The sequence below is a fragment of the Musa acuminata genome, chromosome BXJ2-11, assembly GCF_036884655.1.
Source record: "Musa acuminata AAA Group cultivar baxijiao chromosome BXJ2-11, Cavendish_Baxijiao_AAA, whole genome shotgun sequence".
NCBI classification, from domain to species: domain Eukaryota; kingdom Viridiplantae; phylum Streptophyta; class Magnoliopsida; order Zingiberales; family Musaceae; genus Musa; species Musa acuminata.
Window position 1 is genome coordinate 3,852,119 of NC_088348.1, and position 20,954 is coordinate 3,873,072.

General features: G+C 39.8%; 3 protein-coding genes across 5 annotated transcripts; 2 read left to right on the top strand and 1 right to left on the bottom strand.

The window, feature by feature from the left end:
- Window positions 1-1,472: 1,472 nt before the first annotated feature.
- On the top strand, window positions 1,473-6,904 carry LOC135627218 (shaggy-related protein kinase alpha-like). The gene is made up of 13 exons (XM_065133230.1): window positions 1,473-1,685; window positions 3,567-3,758; window positions 3,869-3,961; window positions 4,221-4,280; window positions 4,507-4,779; window positions 5,119-5,193; window positions 5,437-5,493; window positions 5,579-5,719; window positions 5,828-5,878; window positions 5,963-6,058; window positions 6,178-6,261; window positions 6,343-6,445; window positions 6,544-6,904. The coding sequence occupies exons 2-13, from the start codon at window positions 3,645-3,647 to the stop codon at window positions 6,624-6,626; spliced, it is 1,230 nt and encodes a 409-aa protein (XP_064989302.1). The 5' UTR covers window positions 1,473-1,685; window positions 3,567-3,644; the 3' UTR covers window positions 6,627-6,904.
- A 143-nt stretch (window positions 6,905-7,047) lies between these two features.
- LOC135627217 (polygalacturonase At1g48100-like) lies at window positions 7,048-10,735 on the top strand. The gene is made up of 8 exons (XM_065133229.1): window positions 7,048-8,298; window positions 8,381-8,937; window positions 9,018-9,202; window positions 9,291-9,458; window positions 9,538-9,582; window positions 9,668-9,875; window positions 9,951-10,032; window positions 10,103-10,735. Exons 2-8 carry the CDS (start codon window positions 8,733-8,735, stop codon window positions 10,605-10,607), a joined length of 1,398 nt encoding a protein of 465 aa, XP_064989301.1. The 5' UTR covers window positions 7,048-8,298; window positions 8,381-8,732; the 3' UTR covers window positions 10,608-10,735.
- Window positions 10,736-14,037: 3,302 nt separating this feature from the next.
- Window positions 14,038-20,226, bottom strand: LOC135581821 (uncharacterized). Of its 3 annotated transcripts, none has more exons than XM_065134063.1 (5): window positions 20,121-20,226; window positions 18,569-18,923; window positions 17,599-17,703; window positions 17,442-17,489; window positions 14,038-14,492 (listed from the first exon to the last, which is right to left on the bottom strand). In XM_065134063.1, the coding sequence occupies exons 2-5, from the start codon at window positions 18,833-18,835 to the stop codon at window positions 14,253-14,255; spliced, it is 660 nt and encodes a 219-aa protein (XP_064990135.1). In that variant the 5' UTR covers window positions 18,836-18,923; window positions 20,121-20,226; the 3' UTR covers window positions 14,038-14,252. The 3 variants fall into 3 exon arrangements, with proteins under 3 accessions (XP_064990135.1, XP_064990133.1, XP_064990134.1); XM_065134061.1 differs by having other exon boundaries at window positions 19,981-20,202; XM_065134062.1 differs by lacking the exon at window positions 20,121-20,226 and adding an exon at window positions 19,816-19,969.
- Between the last annotated feature and the right edge of the window lie 728 nt (window positions 20,227-20,954).

Sequence of the window (20,954 nt, forward strand, 5' to 3'; positions counted from 1 at the left end):
TTATCATAATTTCATATGTTTTATTAAATTATTACTATTATATTTTTTTTTTAATGTTTATCTGTATTTTTTCTTTTTCTCCATATTGTTGAAGTTGGTAAATTATTGAAATGTCAATATTAAAAATTAAAAAAAAATCAAAACATAATATATTTTTTCTTTTATCAATGATTATAATTATCACAATTACTGATTGATAAGAGAAATATTCATTTTCAACCATACCTCGATACCTGATTTCATACTCACTAAAAGAAGAAAAAAAAAACCTTAATTGATGACATTGCAATGTTAATAAAATTTGAACAAAAAAAATGATACAAAATATTCTCAAAAATCGTCCCAACAGTAATCGATTATAATTATAATCAGATAAGATAAGCCGACGATTTCAAATCTTGCAGGCCAAAGATAAGTATCACTCGACTAACGTCAGCTGTTGCATCATTCGGTGCCTATGAACTCGTCCACCGGTGCGGCCTGGTCTCCGAGTCGAATCGGCCTCTGGTTCGGATTCGGATTCGGATTCGGATTCGGTTCAAAAAACGAAACCGAGACCAGCGTTATTAATCATTCGTGTGCCGTGGATAAGGCTCCATCAATTCGGCGGTCACATAATGATTCCAGCACGAATCTCCAGAAAAATGAACGCCCACGCCTTCCCTCGAATCGAGGCAACTGACTCCGAGATACCCACCAATCTCACGGGCGACGCTATCGATCCGACGGCCTGCCTTGCCTCAGTCCGGTCAAACGGCACGCGGACCACAGGTTGACCGGTTTGATTTTTGGACCTGGTCGGCCCAGACCCTGCTCCCTCCCGGCCTAAATAACCCCTCTCCGCAATGAGCGCAGTCGACCGTGGCGCTCGCTTCGTACCTGCCTCTTGGCCTGCAGTTACACCGGTGGGGCCCCATTGATGATCCGTTAAATGCAGGTGCGCGAGCGGGTGAGTTCTTCAAATGGGAAAGGAAGATGTGGCCGTATGGCTATCGTGGGGCCCGCGCAGGGGACAGCGACAGACCGTTCGAGGTTGCGACCATCGCAGCCAATCATTTCCACCTACAGCCGACCCAATTTACTGAAATAGCCTTCACCGGCTCAGTCGTCATCTGGATCGTTGGGCCGTCCGATGCTGATCGTTCGCATCGTTGGGCAATAAATCAAAGATGGGATCAGAACCGTTGAGGGGGTATTTTGGGTACTCCAGCCCATCAACTTCGACCTGTATTTTCGAAATCAGAGGAGGGTATTATGGTTATTAGGCGCAAAATTAGGCCGGAATTAGGAGCTCCGCTGGCGCATTAACTCTTAATTTGCTAATAATAGGGAAAAGGGCCGCGCAAAATTACGAAGGAAAAATAATTATTACATTATTATTATTGCTATTACAATATTATTTGGGGGTGGGTTGGAGTTTAAAGCCGGAGCGGTCAAAGAAAGGGTACGTTATGAGTACTTGGGAGAGGCTTTTCTTTTGACCGTCATCGGGAGGAGTAAAAAGAATCATATACTACCCAAAAGCGAGACAGGGAAGGAGATTAAAACCCTCGATTCCTGTTCTCCGTCTTGCCATCGCAGTGGAGGAGGGAAGGAGGAAGGGGGCGAGTTGGGGTTTGGCCTTTTTTTCACGTGTTTGATGTTGTTGGTTGCGGTCGATCGGGCTGGCGAATTTGGAGACGAAGGTTGGATCTTGTGAGCATTTTGTTTGTGCCATTCACAATTTTTTTTGTAGACTTGGTTTCATGAGTTTTCCAGTAAATGATCCGACTTCTTGTGCTCCTCCCCTGGATTTGGCATCAGTTCACCGAGTTCTGAGGTGATGTTGCTGTGTGTGTCTTTTTGGTAACGTAGAGGGATTTTGCTCGAGATTTTGTCATATTGTGGTTTATAGGACTTTTCTTGGTTTTTGTCTTTTAATTAAGGGAGCGTGGATCTTTAGATTTGCTTGAAAGAAAAATATGTTTTTTAAAAAGATTATTTGGTAGCTTTTAGCTGCAATTTTGGACTCTTTGGCTAATGAAATGCAGGTCTTTTGGTGCATTAATCCATGCTGTTCTTCTTTATTCATGTGATCCTCTCAATCTTTTGTAGAAATGTTGTTCTTTTCTTGCTTTATTTGTAGTTCTCCGAAGAGAAAAAGGTAATGTAGTTTTCTGGCAAGTTGGAGATGGTTGATATTGGATTCTCTTACCCACATTTTAGCTAACGGTAAGCACGGTCAAGGTTTACTGTGAGATTTACATTAGAGAAGATGATCTATTATTATTTGCCTGCGGACCATTGTTTCATCTTATGGTTTGGGCTATAAATTGGTTGATGTTTCTGATGTAGCGCCACTGGTGATCAGACATGAGTGTGCTAGAGCGTGAAAATCAAGGCCAGTAACCACGAGGCTTTAGACTTGGTGTATATAATTGAGTACCTGTAGCGGACAATGTTCTTCAGAAATTGTTATGGGTGATCGTCAGAATAAGTCTTTGATTTAACTTGACAGTTGAGAAGTATTTTAGATCACTTGCTAAATTTATTTGACAGGTTACTTTGGCTTTGGATTTGAACAGAATGAGCATGTGTTGCTTGGGTGCCGATAATTTATAAGTTAACTCAGCTATTGAAGTTGGATGAAACTAGTATGTGATAGCAGAGGGTGAACAGATATTTAGATTGAAATTGATGCCAATATTGTGGTTGAGATATTCAACAACAATAACGTTAAGTTGTAATGTTCCATCTATTTGGGGCCAGTTATATGAATCTTTTACCACCATTTAACTTTGTAAAAGGTTGACATATTAAACTAGAGAATACAAACAACTTGGAGTACTGTGAATGTTGTAAGGGGTTATTTCAGTTATTTTGCATCTTTTGAGGAAGTTGAAGTTTCTCATGTTATTAGGAAGGTAATAGAGCAACAAATTGGTTAGGAAGCTATGAGAGGATTTACAACTCAGGCTTGTTTTAGAGAGGGGACTGGCCCTTTGATTTGTATTCCATTCCGTGATTTGATGTACAGGATCTTGGTTTTACTAGTATTATGAAGTAGTTAATATATTTGCTCTTTTCTGGAAAAGTAATTGTTTACCACTTTCATAATTTGGTCGGTTGAAAAAAATTGCGTACCTTTTGGTTGTGCAGCTTGGGAAGTGACTGCTGATATTCTTTAATGAACCTCTTGATAATATATTATAGCAGTTGTGAGTGGTGTATATGCTTTAATGTTGCTCTCTCCTTGGTTAACAGCAAAATATTCATGCCTACTGAGAAGCCAGAGGAATAAAGGACTAAATTTACGAGACACATATTTGATTAACTGTATGATTGGTCATATGAAATTCACCTAGAAGTTTTACTTGTTCACAGTATTTTTTTTCCCCTGCCTGTAATTCATGTGTAGCTTCCTTCTGCAAAATGATTTTAGTTCAAATTTTTTGGTAGCTTTTATATGTGCAGTTGGTTTTTGTCTTAGATATAGTGCTATAGGTCTTGCCTGTCAGGCAAAATAATTGAGATCGTCTTTTCATTTTTGTTCTGCTTACTAATATCCTCTATATATTTGACAACAGGTATACGATAGCTTTTTTCGGAGAAAGGTGCTTAGGGTACATTGCAATTGGACTCTCCTTAATTTGTATCACACATAAATGGCTTCAGTGAGCTTGGTGCCCCCTTCAAGGTTGAAAATCACCAGTAGCACTAGTGTTGGCATGGACAGGTTGCCTGATGAGATGAGTGATATGAAAATAAGGGATGATAAGGTAGATGGTCAGCACTTGTCATGGTTCTGACTACTGACATGCATTCTCTATGACATTGATATCAAATTAAGTGCCACCTATATGACAAATGAGACATGTGATGTATGCAGGAAGTGGAAGCAACAGTGATTGATGGGAATGGGACAGAAACAGGTCATATAATTGTTACTACTGTCAATGGGATAAATGGACAACCAAAGCAGGTAAGCACAGTATGCAAACACAAAAGAGATTTTGAGGACATTTATTTTTATCTTTATTTTTTCTTTTGATACAAATAAATATTTTGTGTTTAAGGGGGTTATGATGCAGTAACCTATGCATGCAACCCTGACTGCTCTGACCTTTGAGCACAAAAATTTAAAAATTTCAAAACCTTTTTATTTGTTGTAGTTTTCTTTTGCTAAATTTTTTTGATGTTCTGGAAACTTGATCTTATAAGTCGCTGATTTTTAACTGCAGACAGTAAGCTACATGGCTGAGCGTGTTGTAGGACATGGATCATTTGGAATTGTTTTTCAGGTCAGTTTGGTGATTATTTCAGACTACAAAAGTTCTCATCATGCTTCACTATAGGGACTTTTAAATTCTGATTGCAAGACACTTTAGCTTGTAAGTAGTGCATTGCATGGTTATCTGATTTAGCATGAGCACACTTCCATGATGTTATATATGTCATTGATGTATACTGACGTGATGGATTATGAAATTGTTTCGGTAACACCATGATCTTTTGTCCTTTTAATAGGCCAAATGTCTAGAGACAGGTGAAACCGTAGCTATAAAGAAGGTTCTTCAAGATAAGAGGTACAAAAACCGTGAGCTGCAAACCATGCGCCTTCTTGACCATCCAAATGTTGTCTGTCTGAAGCATTGCTTCTTTTCAACAACTGAGAAGGATGAATTGTATCTCAATTTGGTACTTGAATATGTACCGGAGACAGTTCATCGTGTTATCAAACACTACAACAAGATGAACCAACGTATGCCGCTAATATATGTGAAGCTGTACATGTACCAGGTAAGTTTGAGCTCATAATGGTGTCATTTCTGCCTTTGATTAAGAGTGACTTCATTTTTTATTTCCAGTATAATAATGGTACACAACATGATGGCCTTTTAGCTTGTTTGGTAATTTATAAATCTAGTAGTTCTTAATATTGTTACTCACTTATAAGCTGGCAAGACTAGTGCCAATATTCTATTTATTGATACTAGAAAATAGTGAAAATGAGCGATAACTCAGAAAGAAATTTGACTATGGTTGAGAAACTGATCAGTTCAAAATTTTGCTGGTTACCCTTTTTGTTTAATGTAATTTTAGGTCTGTTGATACAATTTGATTTTCTTCTTTTAACAGATATGTAGAGCGTTGGCATACATACATGGTAGTATTGGAGTGTGCCACAGAGATATTAAGCCCCAAAATCTTCTGGTATTTGCTAACACAATTCTTGCTTTTAATTTATTTATTTTGAATCTAATTTGCTTTGCAACCACCAGGATAACCTCAAAACAACAAACTTGACAGTTTGATAGTGTTGATTGCTAAAATCTTGCCATTATGTTATCTCTGTAGCATTGAAATATGTTGTTAGTTTCTGATATATTTTTGGAACCACTTATTTACAAGGAAGTGGTGCTTTTTACTGATGTGCTGCTTCGCATTCTGTAACAGGTTAACCCACATACTCATCAATTGAAATTATGTGACTTTGGGAGTGCAAAAGTGTTGGTAATTTAGTTCGTCTCCAGAATCATGGTTGTCATTTTTAATGTTTTAGAAACCTTAATTTTCAAGCTTTTTTATGCTTTGATAGGTGAAAGGGGAACCAAATATATCATACATCTGTTCCAGATACTATAGAGCTCCTGAGCTTATTTTTGGGGCAACTGAATATACTTCAGCAATTGACATCTGGTCTGCTGGTTGCGTTCTTGCTGAACTTCTGCTAGGACAGGTGATAACCTCAGTTTATACAAATACACTATAGTAGCATAATGTTCTGTATTGGATTCTATTTCTTAAGCATTATTTGGCAAACTAACATGATTCGTCATTCAAACAGCCTCTCTTTCCTGGTGAAAGTGGAGTTGACCAGCTGGTTGAAATAATTAAGGTATGTTCTATTTTGTGTTCTTGACTTGATATCAACTGCTAATCCTTTCGTTTACTCTTCATTCATGTAATCTTGCAATTGCAGGTTTTAGGTACCCCCACAAGAGAAGAAATTAAATGCATGAACCCAAATTACACTGAGTTTAAGTTCCCCCAAATTAAAGCTCACCCTTGGCACAAGGTATGTAACTATATTTTCTGCGAAGTTTTTAACTTCGGATGATTTCCCATGTATATCTACATAGTTGATTTTATTTTTGTCTGATGGTGAATTCTAATCAGATCATTTACTTTAATCAGATCTTCCATAAGCGAATGCCTCCTGAAGCTGTTGATCTCGTATCTAGGCTTTTACAGTACTCTCCAAATCTGCGATGCACTGCTGTGAGTAGACTTCCTTTTCTAAGAATTTTATGATCGTGGCATGTTCAACATATTTAGTTTTCTTCTCTTTCATGGGTACAGTTAGAAGCACTAATTCATCCATTTTTCGATGAGCTTCGAGATTCGGATACTCGGCTGCCAAATGGCCGTTTTCTGCCTCCTCTTTTTAATTTCAAGCCTCATGGTGAGAGTCTTGGTAGAGATAATAATGATCCATCAAGTAATTTTCTTGTTATCATATTTTACAATCTGATATATTTATTTGCTTTATTTCTTAATCAGAGTTGAAGGGAGTGCCGATGGAGATAGTAGCGAAGTTGATACCAGAGCATGCTAGAAAGCAGTGTGCTTTCTTAGGATTATAAGTTGTTGATAGGATGATTACCTGAGGAAAGTTGCATGCATCTAACCTAGTAAAGAGAGGTATTTCCAAGTGAGATTAGTGAGTTGACGGAGCAGGTGATCTAAAGAAAACTGTGCTGTTTTCATGTGTATTATGGTCACTCCCTTGTCCTTGGTCTAAAAGATGGTTTTCCGTTCTCCAAAAACCTCGATGGTTGTTATCTACTAACCTTTTGGTTTTTTCTGAAAAATTGTAACATTATATTAGTGCATATATATTGTTGTTGTTTAGTTCTTGAAATATGGACCAAAATGTTCTCTGGTTCTGGTGTGTGGCTTTTGAAGGTCAGGGAAATAGTTGCTTGTAGGTCTTCCCCCATCCATGCATCATCTGAACTTTCTGATCTATTCTTCTTGGTTTAGTGATCCTTTGGAACTACCTGAGTGGAATTGAATACCTTAGAGATTGCTTTCTAGGTCTTGCATTTGATTTACTGTGAAAAGATCTTCTAAAGGAAAATTGATGGTTTGATTAGAGTTCTACTGGTTGATTTTTAGAGTAACCAAACGCTGAAGTAACTTGACTTTGGAGAAGTCCAAGTTAATGTTGATCTTTTTTCCCTTGGATCATAAGAGAAGGTAAACAATATATCCGAACACTACGAAAGATCATTAGCCAAACAGTCAGATCCCAGAATGAAAATGTTGATGATTAGATTCCTATAGTTATCAGTGAGTTGAGTCTTAGAAACATTAATATTAAGTTTGCTATGGATTGTGAGCCCTACTGGGATATCCATAGTTCTTCCAACAAGTTCCTTATTCACATTAACATCTAATTTTATGAGACAAAGGAGATATAGATAATACTTAGGATGCAAGCATAATCTTTTGTTTGCTGTGAACAATATTTCTTGGGAATTACTTTTGGATATGATATTTTTGTCCAATGGAGTAAGAATAATTGTATGATATTATTTGATGGAACCAAAACTGTATTTTGCTGATCAGCATTTGTTGATATATACTTTGTTACAGACAGGGACATGAGTCTGATTACTAGCTCTCTGTCAATCTAGAGACAAACAAACAAGATAATTGAATGGATTCAGATTCAAACTGTGTACCCAATTGAAATCAGGTTGTCCAAATATTGTCATTCTGTCACCAGATGTAGCTTTCTTTCGACTCCAGAAGTCACCTGGGCCTTCTCAGTGATGTGATTCCCTTCTTCATGGTTTACATGCAATGCTTCCCTTTTCACTGTCTTACATATTAATATCTTGTGATCTGAGTTAGGCACAGGGCAAACATAATCATCTTCCATTGCTCAAGTTTCAGGACCATCTTCCTCTTCAATAATATGGTCAGGAAGCTGAAGAAGAAGAAATGATCCAGACTGATGACCAACTTGTGAAAGCAAGAAGAATGGATGAGAGATGTTTAGATTGCAAGCATGCATGGCCACTTGCTGTTGAGCTCATGTTGCTATTGGACAGGCCAAAGACTTATTTCTACTGAGAAAGCTCCTCAATGGACTGCAGCTCTACTTGTTGCATGCGCAGAACTCCACCGACCGCCGTCCTACCACATCCTGTTTCAATACCTACCATCCTCGATCTCACAGAAGCTACCAACTGCAGCCAGTGACATCTTCTACCTCAAACAACCACATCTCAGATATGGAAGGACATGGTGAGGACGAGATGTTTCGAGCTCTTTATGCAACAGAACCTAATTCAATGTGATCTTGATCTCATTGCTGAAGCTTGTGCAGGAGGTTCAGTTGATGTTACAGAATCTGCTCCTTCCCTCCGATGGCCAAGCTTGGGTCCCAAGAAAGTGAAAGGGATATCTAGAGCATGGGGCTGTTCTACCACTGCTCTCTCTCTCTCTCAACTATTATATGCGGACTAGACTCCACATTCTCATAAAGCCAAGCCCAAATGGAGCTGGTCGGTTGCCGCCATTAGAATAATCCGTGGTGCAGCAGAAGAAGAACCACAAAGGAAGACCCTGCCACTACCTCCCCTGCAGTCTATAAAGTTGCTCAGCCCAACATTTGCACTCTGCATCTCTCCCTTCCAATTCTCTTCCCGGTCTTGCACTTACGCTGCATCAACTGGCAAATGCCGCAAATGGAGCTCGCTAGGATGGTCATTCTGCTTGTCTTCATCTCCTCTACCTTCTACTCTATTCCCGTGCACGCGAGGAGTCATCATCACCACCATAAGAAGCATCCAAAGCGGGACGGTTCTGAACCGCCTCCGTCCCCGTCCATTAGTCTGCCTCCCGCTTCCGCTCCCGCTCCCTCCCCTGAACCTACCACTGCAGGTACTATGAGCTCTACAACCTCATCTACCCTGTTGCATTCGTCGATGCAGGGGCTAATGCGAACTCATCGAATTCTGCAGTTCTCAATGTGCTATCATTTGGAGCAGTCGGAGACGGAGTGTCCGACGACACCGAGGCGTTCAAGAGCGCGTGGGACTCCGCGTGCGAGGAAGGGCCGGGCGTCGTCCTCGTCCCGCAAGGCTACGCCTTCAAGATCAGGTCGACCATCTTTGCAGGGCCTTGCCACGGTGAACTCACACTTCAGGTACGCTGCATTGCAGTAGAGTGACTTGCAGCTGCTGCCTTTGTTCTGAGGCTTGTCGATTGACTGCGTGGAGGAGTTGTGTGTGAAGGTCGATGGAACGATCATGCCACCCGATGGCCCCGACGCGTGGCCTCAGGGCACCAGCAGGCGGCAATGGCTCGTGTTCTACAGAGCCAATGACTTGACGCTGCAAGGCGGTGGACTCTTCGATGGGAAAGGAGCCAAGTGGTGGGATCTCCCCTGCAAACCCCACAAGGTAGGAGGAGATTGACTACCAAGTAGATGGTAGTGTTAGCAGATGATTAACCATTTCAGCTTGTGATGATGGATGACAGGGAAGGAACCACACGACATTGCCCGGACCCTGCGATAGCCCTGTCGTAAGCTCTCGGATCAACAATTCAATCAAATTAATGTCCTCGGATTCGTTCGAGAATGTTGACCTTGTTGTTCCTTTGTTTGCAGGCTTTTAGATTCTTCATGAGCTCAAATCTAGCAGTGCACGGAATCAGAATCCATAACAGCCCTCAGTTCCATTTCCGATTCGACAACTGCAGGAACGTCACCGTGGACGCCATCTTAATCAACTCGCCCGCTCTCAGCCCCAACACCGACGGCATTCACGTGGAGAACAGCGTCGACGTGGGAATCTACAACTCGGTCATCTCCAGCGGTAAGTGACGACTTCTTCTTCTTCTTCGTCGTCGTCTCCTCAGCTCTTCCGCAGCCGAACTCATCTCCTCGACAGGTGACGACTGCGTCTCCATTGGAGCCGGCAGCACCAACATACACATACGTAATCTCACATGCGGACCGAGCCATGGCATCAGGTACGCTGCAAGATACAACTTCTCGGCTTCGTTCTTCCTCTGCTCACCGGAGCTTGGTTTCTCCGTTCAGCATTGGTAGCCTGGGGAAGCAGAACACGCGGGCTTGCGTGACCAATGTAACAGTGAAGGACTCGGTGATCAAGCACTCGGACAATGGCGTCAGGATCAAGACGTGGCAGGGTGGGTCGGGGTCGGTGTCATGGGTCAGCTTTGAGAACATACGCATGGACACCGTGAGGAATCCCATCATCATCAACCAGTACTACTGCCTCACCAAGGTGTGCAAGAACCAGACGTCGGCGGTGTACGTATCGGACGTCTCCTACGCCGGCATCAAGGGCAGCTACGACACCAGGAGCCCCCCCATCCATTTCGGCTGCAGCGACGCCGTTCCCTGCACCAACATCACGCTGACGGACGTGGAGCTGCTCCCCGCGCAGGGCGACGCCATTGCAGACCCCTTCTGCTGGAACGTGTACGGCGAGTCGCAGACGCTAACGATCCCTCCCGTCTCCTGCTTGTTGCAGGGGCTTCCTCGCTCCATAACGGACATCGATTCAGATAGGTGCTACTGAGGATGTTACAGTAGAAATCACCGTGAATGTACACTGCAACAGAAGCGCTATATAGAGATATATGGCCTTATACTCGATGTAATAGTGATCCTAAAACGAAGCTTGTTTTGTACTCATCATTAGCTTGCTGGGAAAAGCCTTCTCCATCTTCCTAAAGTTTCAGCAAAATCCAAAGAGCTTCCTGCATGCATGAACAAGAATCATGCAAACAAAGCCTCAGATCTGCGCTTAGTAAAGCAAGAAAGCTTAGTTCTTAGAACGTACGTCTAACATTACACTGCTTAGTTGTTGACGCCAACCAAAGCTTATGCATGGAAATCAAATAAACCTAAACAAAGTGTGGTCTGCATATATGGCAAGAACCACATTCAATGCATTATAGTGCTACGTAAGTTAGCCTCAGGACGGTATAAAGAAGAGTGTCGAGTTCAGCTGCGTTGGAATGATGCTTGAGATAGCACTATCACTCGCACAGCATTGCCGAACGCTGCTACTCAATGCAGGTTTGGGTTTCGGATTCAAGTGCTTGTTGGACTTCACGGCTCACGAATGAGAGAGACTGCACAGACTTATTGATGGTGGCAACCAATCGATGAAGATGCCATGACAAGAGCAAGTAATGGAGTAATTTATGGAGCACGGTAGTGCTGCGTGATAACTTCATGATGGTTTGCCGAAAGTTGAAGGCTCAAATTTCCTCTGCAAGAAGTGATCACAAACCTAAACAAGTGAGCATGCATGGAAGTTGCCCACCTTGTTCTTTAGTGCAGAAAAGGCGAAGTTAGTGTGCTTGTGGGCGCGTGAGCTTTTGTGCCTGGAGAAGTCCATGAAGATCGCAATCGTGGATGAGTATTAATGAGAAGGATGAACCATTAAGTGCCTTTAGCTTTAGCTTCTTCACTCACGAGGCAGGTTAGAGTTGAGGCAAAGCGAATGCGTGTTTCGACGGCGAACCGAAAGCGATTTGAGATACAGTGAAAGTGTAGTTCCTCTCTCTCTCTCTCTCTCTCTCTCTCTCTCTCTCTCTCTCTCTCTCTCTCTCTCTCTGTAGCTCATGCAGGAGCAAGCGTAATGATCATGGCAATGGGCATGATAGATTTGTGTGGGCCGGTGCACGAGCTACACTCGGAAAGCCAACACCACTAAGCCTCCCTTTACCCTCACGCTTGCCTCTCTCTCTCTTGCTCCTTTTGCTGTTTGTGCTTCTCTTTGAAGAACTGTGGGAGGATAGAGTGAGGAAATTATAAGGTCATGGGTGTGCTGCCTTTTGGTGGGCGTCGTCACCCATGCACGATTCCCCTCATTGGGGACTATACAAAATATTCCTGACCTACATTTGGACAAGAAGATGCTGTAGAAGTTGATGATCTTGAGAGTTCTCGACATGGCATCCCATATGCCCATTTCCTTTGCCTTTATTTCCCTCGGGACAAAGTATATTCCAATATTATACTGCTTCCATTTCCTTTATTGATTGCAATATACCAAGAACATTAACTAACACAACCGAGAACTCTGTCAGGGAAAGGTTAAACCTCTTTCAGAGACAATCTCCTGAAAAGAGTGCTGCCTTTTACTTCCTTCAGCTGTGTCAGTGGAAGCCTCCGATACAAGAATTTACTACACAGCAAAATCCTTCATTTACAGATGCAGGTTACAAGACACACACACACACAGCAAAGAAGGTGGTCCTCTCTATGCTCGTCAATCATTGGAGAGAAGCAGACAATTATAAGCATGCAGAATCAATGCCTCGGTCTCCAGGCTAAGATAAAAGATCTACTACAATACTCCCAAAGCAGGAAAGCAACTCGTACTAGTTTATCCAAAGCAAATTTCATCACATAAAAGGCTCAACTTTACTACTGAAATCAAGGCATCGTGATAGAATTTAGATCGAGTTTAGAGGATTGGTTAGAATTGTTAAGGGAGATGATGGTGTGAGTAAGTACACATTAAGGGAATTGTGTAAGCATGAGAGGGAGATGGGTGGAGTGTTCTTTATGGCAGATTCTTTCTGCTGCTAAAGATGAGAGGAATGCTGCGTGTGTAAAGCTGCACAAAGAGTGTCCCGGCACATAAAGGGAGCAATACGACCATACAAAAGCTCATAAAGGCGAGGAAGCTTTCTTTTAGAGCGCGCGCACACACTGTGCCACCCACCGCTGGCTTCTGGATTTTAGCTGTTATACTGTGTTCTCCGTGGAAGAAGGAGAAGAGGACGAAGAAGAAGTAGGAGAAATGCCGATTGGTGACATTATTCTAACTCGTTTCTCTCTGTCTGATATCGACCACTTGGAAGTTCTTTGTTGTAGCTAAGGATGTATGATTGATGTACTCGGCACTTGGACATGCGAGTATGAGTGACTCAGCTTACAACATACTAAGAATGAGAATTATATAGAGGAGAGTGGATTTCCTCAAGATTGAAACTATATTAAGTATAACTAAAATAATGATAAGCTTTGTGCACACAAGAATTAATATATACAATCTTACCTTTATATTTAGAGAGATTATCTCTGAGTCTTTTGAACTCTATTCTTCCATGTTGCAAAGGACCAATGTTATATATAAAGAATTAGAGGCCAAGGATATCATCTAATTCAAAATGTTAATGTTATGTTCATGAATTAGTTGTTTCATATCTTCTTATACAACAATAATAAATCATAATGTTCCGACTCTTTAGTGCTAGCTACATAAATTCTTTTTCATTATTAAGTTATATATATAATTTGATATAATTTTATGTTGATTATCAGTGACATGACATAACCCTCGATCTATTTTGCGATCGATTATGTTAAATTTTTTTAGCTTGTTAACATTCGTAACTTTTTGAGAGACTACTCAGCCACAAGTGAATATCCAACTAAACATTAAAGTTAATGATATAATTTACAAGACAAAAATATTATTGGGAGGGCCTATGAGTTGAAGACATCAAGCCTACATCAGGAACATCAAAGTGTATGGTAGGACCAACAAGGCTAGCAATTGATAGGGTATGGGAGGGCCAACAATTGGTTTACATGTTGTCTCCTGTTTTATTCATTCATTTTTTTTGGAGTAAGGAAACATATTAAGACTTAATATTGAGGATATTGCATGAGAGCATGGTAATTGGGTAGACACCATCAATTCTAGCATAAGAAGCTAGAGCATGGACACATCCTAGTTGCATTCTCTAAACAAGAAAAAATCATTTGGATAGACTCACTTTGTCAAAAAAAAAAAAAAAAAGGAAATATTTTGCAATAATTAGAGAAAAAAAAAGCAATATGTAAGACTGAGGATGATGAGAATTAGTCTGGAGGAGGTAAGAGGTTTATACCAGTCTGCACATTGGGTAAGTCATACAACACAAAAGCACATTTAAGACTCAAGAGCAAGATCTACTCACAAACAATACACAAAGAGGCAACCCTTGAAGCAATGTTCAATTCCATCCACCATCTTTCTGCACAGAAGAACACAGCAATTACACACAAAATACCCCCTTTTAGAGGAATTATATTGTCTGTTTATCGTCCGCGAGGTGAGGATGCCATAAGTCGATTGTACTTCAAGACATGTCGACAGGTCCAAATAAGAGAGACACTATTTATGGGGACCTGACTCGATGAGAAGATGAGAGTAGTACTAGTGAAGCGAGGCAAGCACTTTCAAAAGGGAAGCAGCAAACTCCATCTGGGTTTCCTCATCAATTGTCGAGAACAGGGGAACATGCACAAAGAGAGACTTGATTCTGTTGCGCTCAGCAAACCACAGAGAATGGTAGTACACAAAGTTGCAAACGAATCGACCAGCATCATCAGAAGGCATTACATCATATCCCATCTTCGACAAGTTCTTAACAATTTCGTTGACAGGAAGAGAAGTCTGCAACAGCAGTCCAATGGGAAACATTAAACTGATATTTGTTTCCAAATGAAACATAGACTTCCTTCAATATTTGATCAGAGAAGACAAACAGTAATGGCATGTAAAGTGCTCAGAAAATAGTTATGCTATCTGTACAACCGTAAACTCTATGGATGTTTTTGTGAAAGACACAGTTGTTCATTTAGGTATTCCCAAAAGAATAGAAAAAAAATAAAAAGAAAAAGAAAAAGAAAAATGAAAGAACAGTCTTATGCAAGACAGTAAATGCTTGCAAGAACACGCTAAGTCAGCACTTAAGATTTAAAGTGCAGATCAACATCAGATATGCTTGGCTTATGGTAGGTGTGCGAGCCATGGATCCAAGAACATCCAAGTTTGCAAACATCTAAGATCAGCTAATGCTCTCATAGCCAGATATGTGACTCACATAACTAGGATTATATGGTCAAGGCCAAATAACCCAAATATGGAAAATAAATGTCCTGATGCTCCAGTAACTACAGTGAAGTGTGTTTCCACTTGGTGATTGCATACAGGACACCTAGAGGTGATCTAGGTGTGTCAACACATTTAACCTTCATATTTAATCAAAATTCAAGCCTAAAAAGATTTGTAAAATGCTTAAGCTTAAAAGTTCTAACTTCCATGGATTCATGATCTATATATTTGTTAAACCATGTTCAGTGAATTGAATGACACAATTACTTGTGACTTTAGGGAGGCAGGCCCTGAGCCACGCCAGGAGAAGACAAAACAGAGTATCAATCAGTTGATTGGTGTGTAAGATTAAAAGGTAACCTACAGTTATCTAACCATAAGTTGGGATGAAATTCCATATTAGGACTTGCTGCTGATTACAGTACATCATATTGGATCAACTAGAGTTTGCTAGATCACAATAGAACTACAACAGAGAATCACAAGAACATTTTGGTCAAAGTCCACAAGTAAAATATGCATGGGAAAGTTAATATAAGCCTAAGAGATCACTAAGGGATCCTTGTTAGTACATTGATTAGGACAGACATGACAAAAAATTGAATAACTTCGATCTATCTGTCGAGTATAAAGGTAAAAGTACAGAAGAATAGAATCAGATTCTTTTTTTAGTCAAATGACACAAGAATCAGATTCTTATGTGCATAGAATTGTCTGATGCAGAAGATGCATACAAGGACGATAAACACAAGGACATAGTGCAGCAATGTAATTCAACTATTTCCAGTGTTGATGATGCAAACTTGTAGATAAATTTTCAGAAACCCAAAAACCAGAAAAGTCCTCTTCTCCCAATAGAATAGAAAATCTAGAAGAGGTTGGTGAATGTCCATCTTCTTGCTAAGCACCTGAAATTTCCATGGACATCCAACACAGATGATAAAAATTGAATACCAAAGCAACTCCAAGTTCCCACTTCTCCCCAAATTAGGAAAAACAAGAAAAAAGATACCATATCTGATGCTAAATGTCTGAAATCAATTCCCAGGTTCCTAATCCAAAATATTCAACCCTTTCTAGTTAAAAAGATGAAAAATGAATAAAAATGAAAAAGAAACAAAAGAAAAGAAAGAAAGACTAAGGAACTCATATCTGACGGATGGGAGACTACATTTGCTGCTGATTATGTCCATTGGAGTTCAAAATGACAATTTTGAACACTTACCACAGCTACTTAGCAATTTCAATCTCCATCAGGAAGTTAAAATTTACAACACATATTTTCTCTTACTAATGGAGGAAAGCCAGCAATAGATCAAAGTTGGCCAAATAACACTAGCCATGTTGATAAAAGTTCCTTTCATTTCACTAACTGAAACTTCATGAGAAGATTATAGTAACCATAACATATATATGGCATCTTCAGTGAGAACCTGCATTTGAATAAATTTGTTTATGCTGCCAGAATCAATCCTTTACATGGAAATGTGTCGGAAGGAAATCCAGATGAGGTAACCTAGTGATAAACTGAAAGTTATTGTTTTCCATCCAATCACTTCATTCTTCTCTTGGTTAGTAACTGAATACAGATCAATCACAAGAATGTTGTTGAGGAAAAGAAAACAAGGTAGTGTGTCTCGTGATCATAATGCAGTCGAAAGAACCATACTTTATGTACTGTTGAGTTGAAAATTTTAAATGGATTGTTTATTTAGAGGTCGGATTCTATATGTTAATCTAAATAGTTTTAATGACATATTAGGATTTGCATGGGATGAAAAATATCCAAAATCAAAGGAAAGGAGAAGTTAATAGATTTGATGTGTTGGCATTGAATCGTGTGGAAAGAAAGAAAAACCAGAATTTTCTAAATGGAAAAGAAACCTGTTTTAAGTGCTCTTCTACTTCATGATGTCGGACTTTTCTGTGTGCTAGAGAATCTTACTTCTTTTTTGGTTTGTATAATCATTTGTTTTATTCCCATCTTCAGCTTTTTATATTTCAGCTTTTTATTCTTTCTTTCTTCTTCTTCTACTTACTCTTATTATGTCCTTCCTCTAATAATGAATTACAATGGTGTTATATCTCATCCCGATAGATCTAGTAGGCCTATAATTTAGATGGACTTAAACAATTGATCTGTTTCTATCCCCAGAGCAAACACAACGATTTAGATCCTGCAAAAGTCTGTGTGCTCATAAATATGTGTATAGCAGAACAGCATGTACTGATGTGGGTATACTGAGAAAGAGGAGCTACAATAATAAATCTAGTTTAATGAAATCAACTAATGAATGTCTTTGGGACTTCTAGTGAAGTTGTTCTCAGTGATTATACATATCTCAACTAAGAAGTTTGATATTCATCCAATAATTTATTCCATACCATTTTACATAACTCTTAAAGATCATGATGTTTCCAAAAGAGCAGGTAATCATGATCTGAAAGAAAAAAAAACTAAACGTCAATGAAGAAGTTGTCATACTACAGCCACAATGGTCAGCATACCTCTCGAACCTGTGAGATGCTTCCATCAGAAGGTACAATTGCAACTTTCTGCATGGTGAACAAAAGGCAATTGTTTACAGAAGAGTCATCGTGCAAAAGTATGATGTACAAATATAAGAGTAACTCAAGCAATGAAAAACAGCAAAGCACATATGACCTGAGGCTTCCATCCCATCTCATCTGGACAGCGAAAGGTTGCCTCATTGACTGCTTGATTCTCAATAGCAAACCTTGTAGCACCACTATTTACTCCAAGATGCAGCTGATAAAACAACATAACAAAAAAAAGAAGAAAAAGTGTGAAGACATAACTGAAAGAGAAACCAGGTTAAGTCAGCAAGTAAATGACTTGATTGCATTACTCAATCCAGGTCTTATTTTAACTTAGCAAAAACATTTGCAGGTTTCAAGTCTGGTTCCAGTTGCTTTACTTCATGATAATCATAATTGAACTTCTAAAATGAACAAGCTCCAATTTCTCAAGTCCAACAAGCAGAATGCCTAGCAAAAAGGTTCTTGGAATAGAGAAGAGACAAAGTATGATGGTTCTGCACCAAGAGTTGTTCAGTGAAATTTTTTATAGGACTGAAACTAAATTTTACACCCTGGTTTTCTCTTGATTTATTTCTTCCCATATTTTCTCAGTCATTTTGTCTGAGATGGAAAATATTATCTGGTTACTTGCGTGAGTAATGATGAATACAGGGAGGACAAAGTGTCTCAATAGCTATTGTACCAACAAGATTTGTTGATCAACCTAATAGAACTATTATACTACCTACTGAGATGTTTAAAAAGCAACCATGCACCATATCTTTTGACCAAAACCCAGATATTATCAATTCAACTACAGCTGCAATGTCAAAGCAGAATATTAAACATATGGAACTGTAAGACCACCAGAACAGGTAAGGTATTCATTCATAAGAAAGACAACAAGCTCTTCTTTTGTTAAAAGAGAACAGGCTCCATGATGGCAGAATTCTTGGGAGTAAAACAAAAGATAAGAACAATAAACACAAGAAGTTTATAAACACCTATTAAAATCAGCATAATCATATTTTGTGATAATTGTACCACCACTATTCCTGTTTCAAAAGATACCAGACGTAAAGCGAGAGAAATACCCAGATGATTTGGCCCCCATTGGATGTTTCATTATTTTGCCCAGCAACAACAGACTGAAATACTTCATGAAGATGAGGAAGCGCCCCCTCTCCAGCTGTCTCGAGAACATTGCAACTACCAAGAACAAGACCCTCTGAAAATCCTTTCTTTTGCATGAACCCCTTCAGATTTGTGACAATTATCTCTGTTGGATTCTCAGATACCCCGTGGAATTTCTTAAATCCAGTAACATGAATGGTTACCGTGGAGGGCCCTTCAGAACCCATCTTCCTTAATTTTTCACGTACAATTAATTGACCAAGTCTTTAGCGGTCTACAGGTAAATGAATTCTTTGTCAAACTAGCCAAATGTACCTACAAGATTACATCAAACAAATCAAACAGAATCATCTTATCACATGTAATTCTGCATATTGAGATATGAAACCTCAACAAATAATGAAAACAGAGCAAAAATAAACAGTAATTATGGTCACAAGATGAAATCTCAAGAAAGCTCTAAAATATGGAACATCCAATGAAGAGATCATGTAAATGGTCCAAAGATGAGTATCAATCAAAAACAACGTCAAGCAAACAATGACTATGCTACGACTCCTCTGGGCAACCAGATTGAAAAACAACTCAAGCATTATTCCAAGAAACAAGAAGCTGATGCAGAAACCTGAGATCAATTATTTCCATAATCGAAATAAGCCAATTCGGAGGAAATATAAAGCAAGCAAAGAAGAAACATTGCGAGAAGTTCAACGAATGAGGCTAACAAAAAACCTAGTCTGTCGCTAATTATTAATGAAGTTCTCTTCTTTTCTAAGAAAGATCTCCAACAAAGGAGACGATAACAAATTAAACCCCAAATGAGCTCCTACGCTCATCAAATAATCAAAACGCCGTAGCATGATGAACACCTTTTCTTCACTAGTACACTATAAGAATCGGAAATCAGAGATCAATCCACCAATGAAATCAATCAAACAACCACACAGAAAGAAACTCAAAAAACAAAGCCAATAAACAGTGTATTAGAATTCACAGATTTTACTTCGCTTTTATAAATTGCTGAAAAGCCAGGAAACCCCAGCCCTACAGTCCCCGTTGACAAAGACTAAATTCTGGGGGAAAAAACAGACAAAAAAAATGGAAACCCGAGCAAAAAGAATCGAGAAACCTAGGACACAGTACGAGAAGACGGCATCTTTCTCGGATATCGACGCCCATCGTTCAAGGAAAATCCTAAAGGCCTCACCTTTGAGCCTCTTGGAATCAGAGAAATGGAATCAACAGCGAAAGAATCGATCTTTTCGATATATAAACCTAAATTGAGCAACTAGCGGTGATGACGAGAGGGAACAGAGCTGGTAGCGAAAGATGAAGAAAGCGAAAGAGAGCGAGAGCGAGGGAGGATACAGACAGGAGGCAGACGGCGACGGATTCCTCATTCAGGAAACGACCATACAGATTGCTGAAGAGGCCGAAGGTACGAGCGATCGGAGGAGAGGAGAGGAGAGGAGGAAGAATAGAGACACGCCAGCGTCGGTGCAAGTCAAAAACCTGACATGGAGAATTCCTGCCTTGTCTGTGTCGCCATCCGCCACTGCCAATATTTAAGCCCTAATCGATGCATCCATGAATTGGACTATTAGGTGGCATTCCACCCATCCTAAGAAAAAGAAGTGCGTGCATGGATTGCTTCTTGATCTCACCCTCCAAATTATTGACGTCAATGATTGGAATCATTTGGTGGCATCATCGCAAGGTTTTGGATAGACACTATCATTAATATCATTTAATACGATAGTCCAAATAAATTATATCCGAAATTACCGAAGAAAATATTCGTCTTTCTTTGAATGCACCTCTCGAAGTTTCATCCTTCACCTAAAGAAAGCGACAATTTTTGTGCCGATGAGTCTTCCAATGATCTTATCTGTTATGTTTAAAGAAGATAATGACATCGCCTTCAAAGCCTTATCTGTAAGAAACCGAGCGTAGCTATCGCCTTGTCGCCAACGTGATTGGTCGGCGGTTTCCGGCCGCACCGAAAACCCACGAAAGGCATTCGCCCGCAGTTTCCCATGGAACATTGCGATCGTCCGATATGGACCGTAGGATCGACGGGATCCAGCCATCGGACGGTGGAGATGGCTGGGACGCGAACCCGGGGCTGAAGTTTACATATTTTGTTTGTTGAAGGACGAGAGTAGAAAATGTGCTGAGCATTTTCTTGAAAAGCCCTCCTTTTCCAAATATTTACAATGAAATTATTTCACTTTGTTATTTTACATTATTATTTAGGTCCAGAAAAGTTTGTCTAGAAAATATAAATTATAGGGGTGTTTATGAAAATAATACTTCGAGGGGAGAGAAAAAGAGGGAGTAAAAATA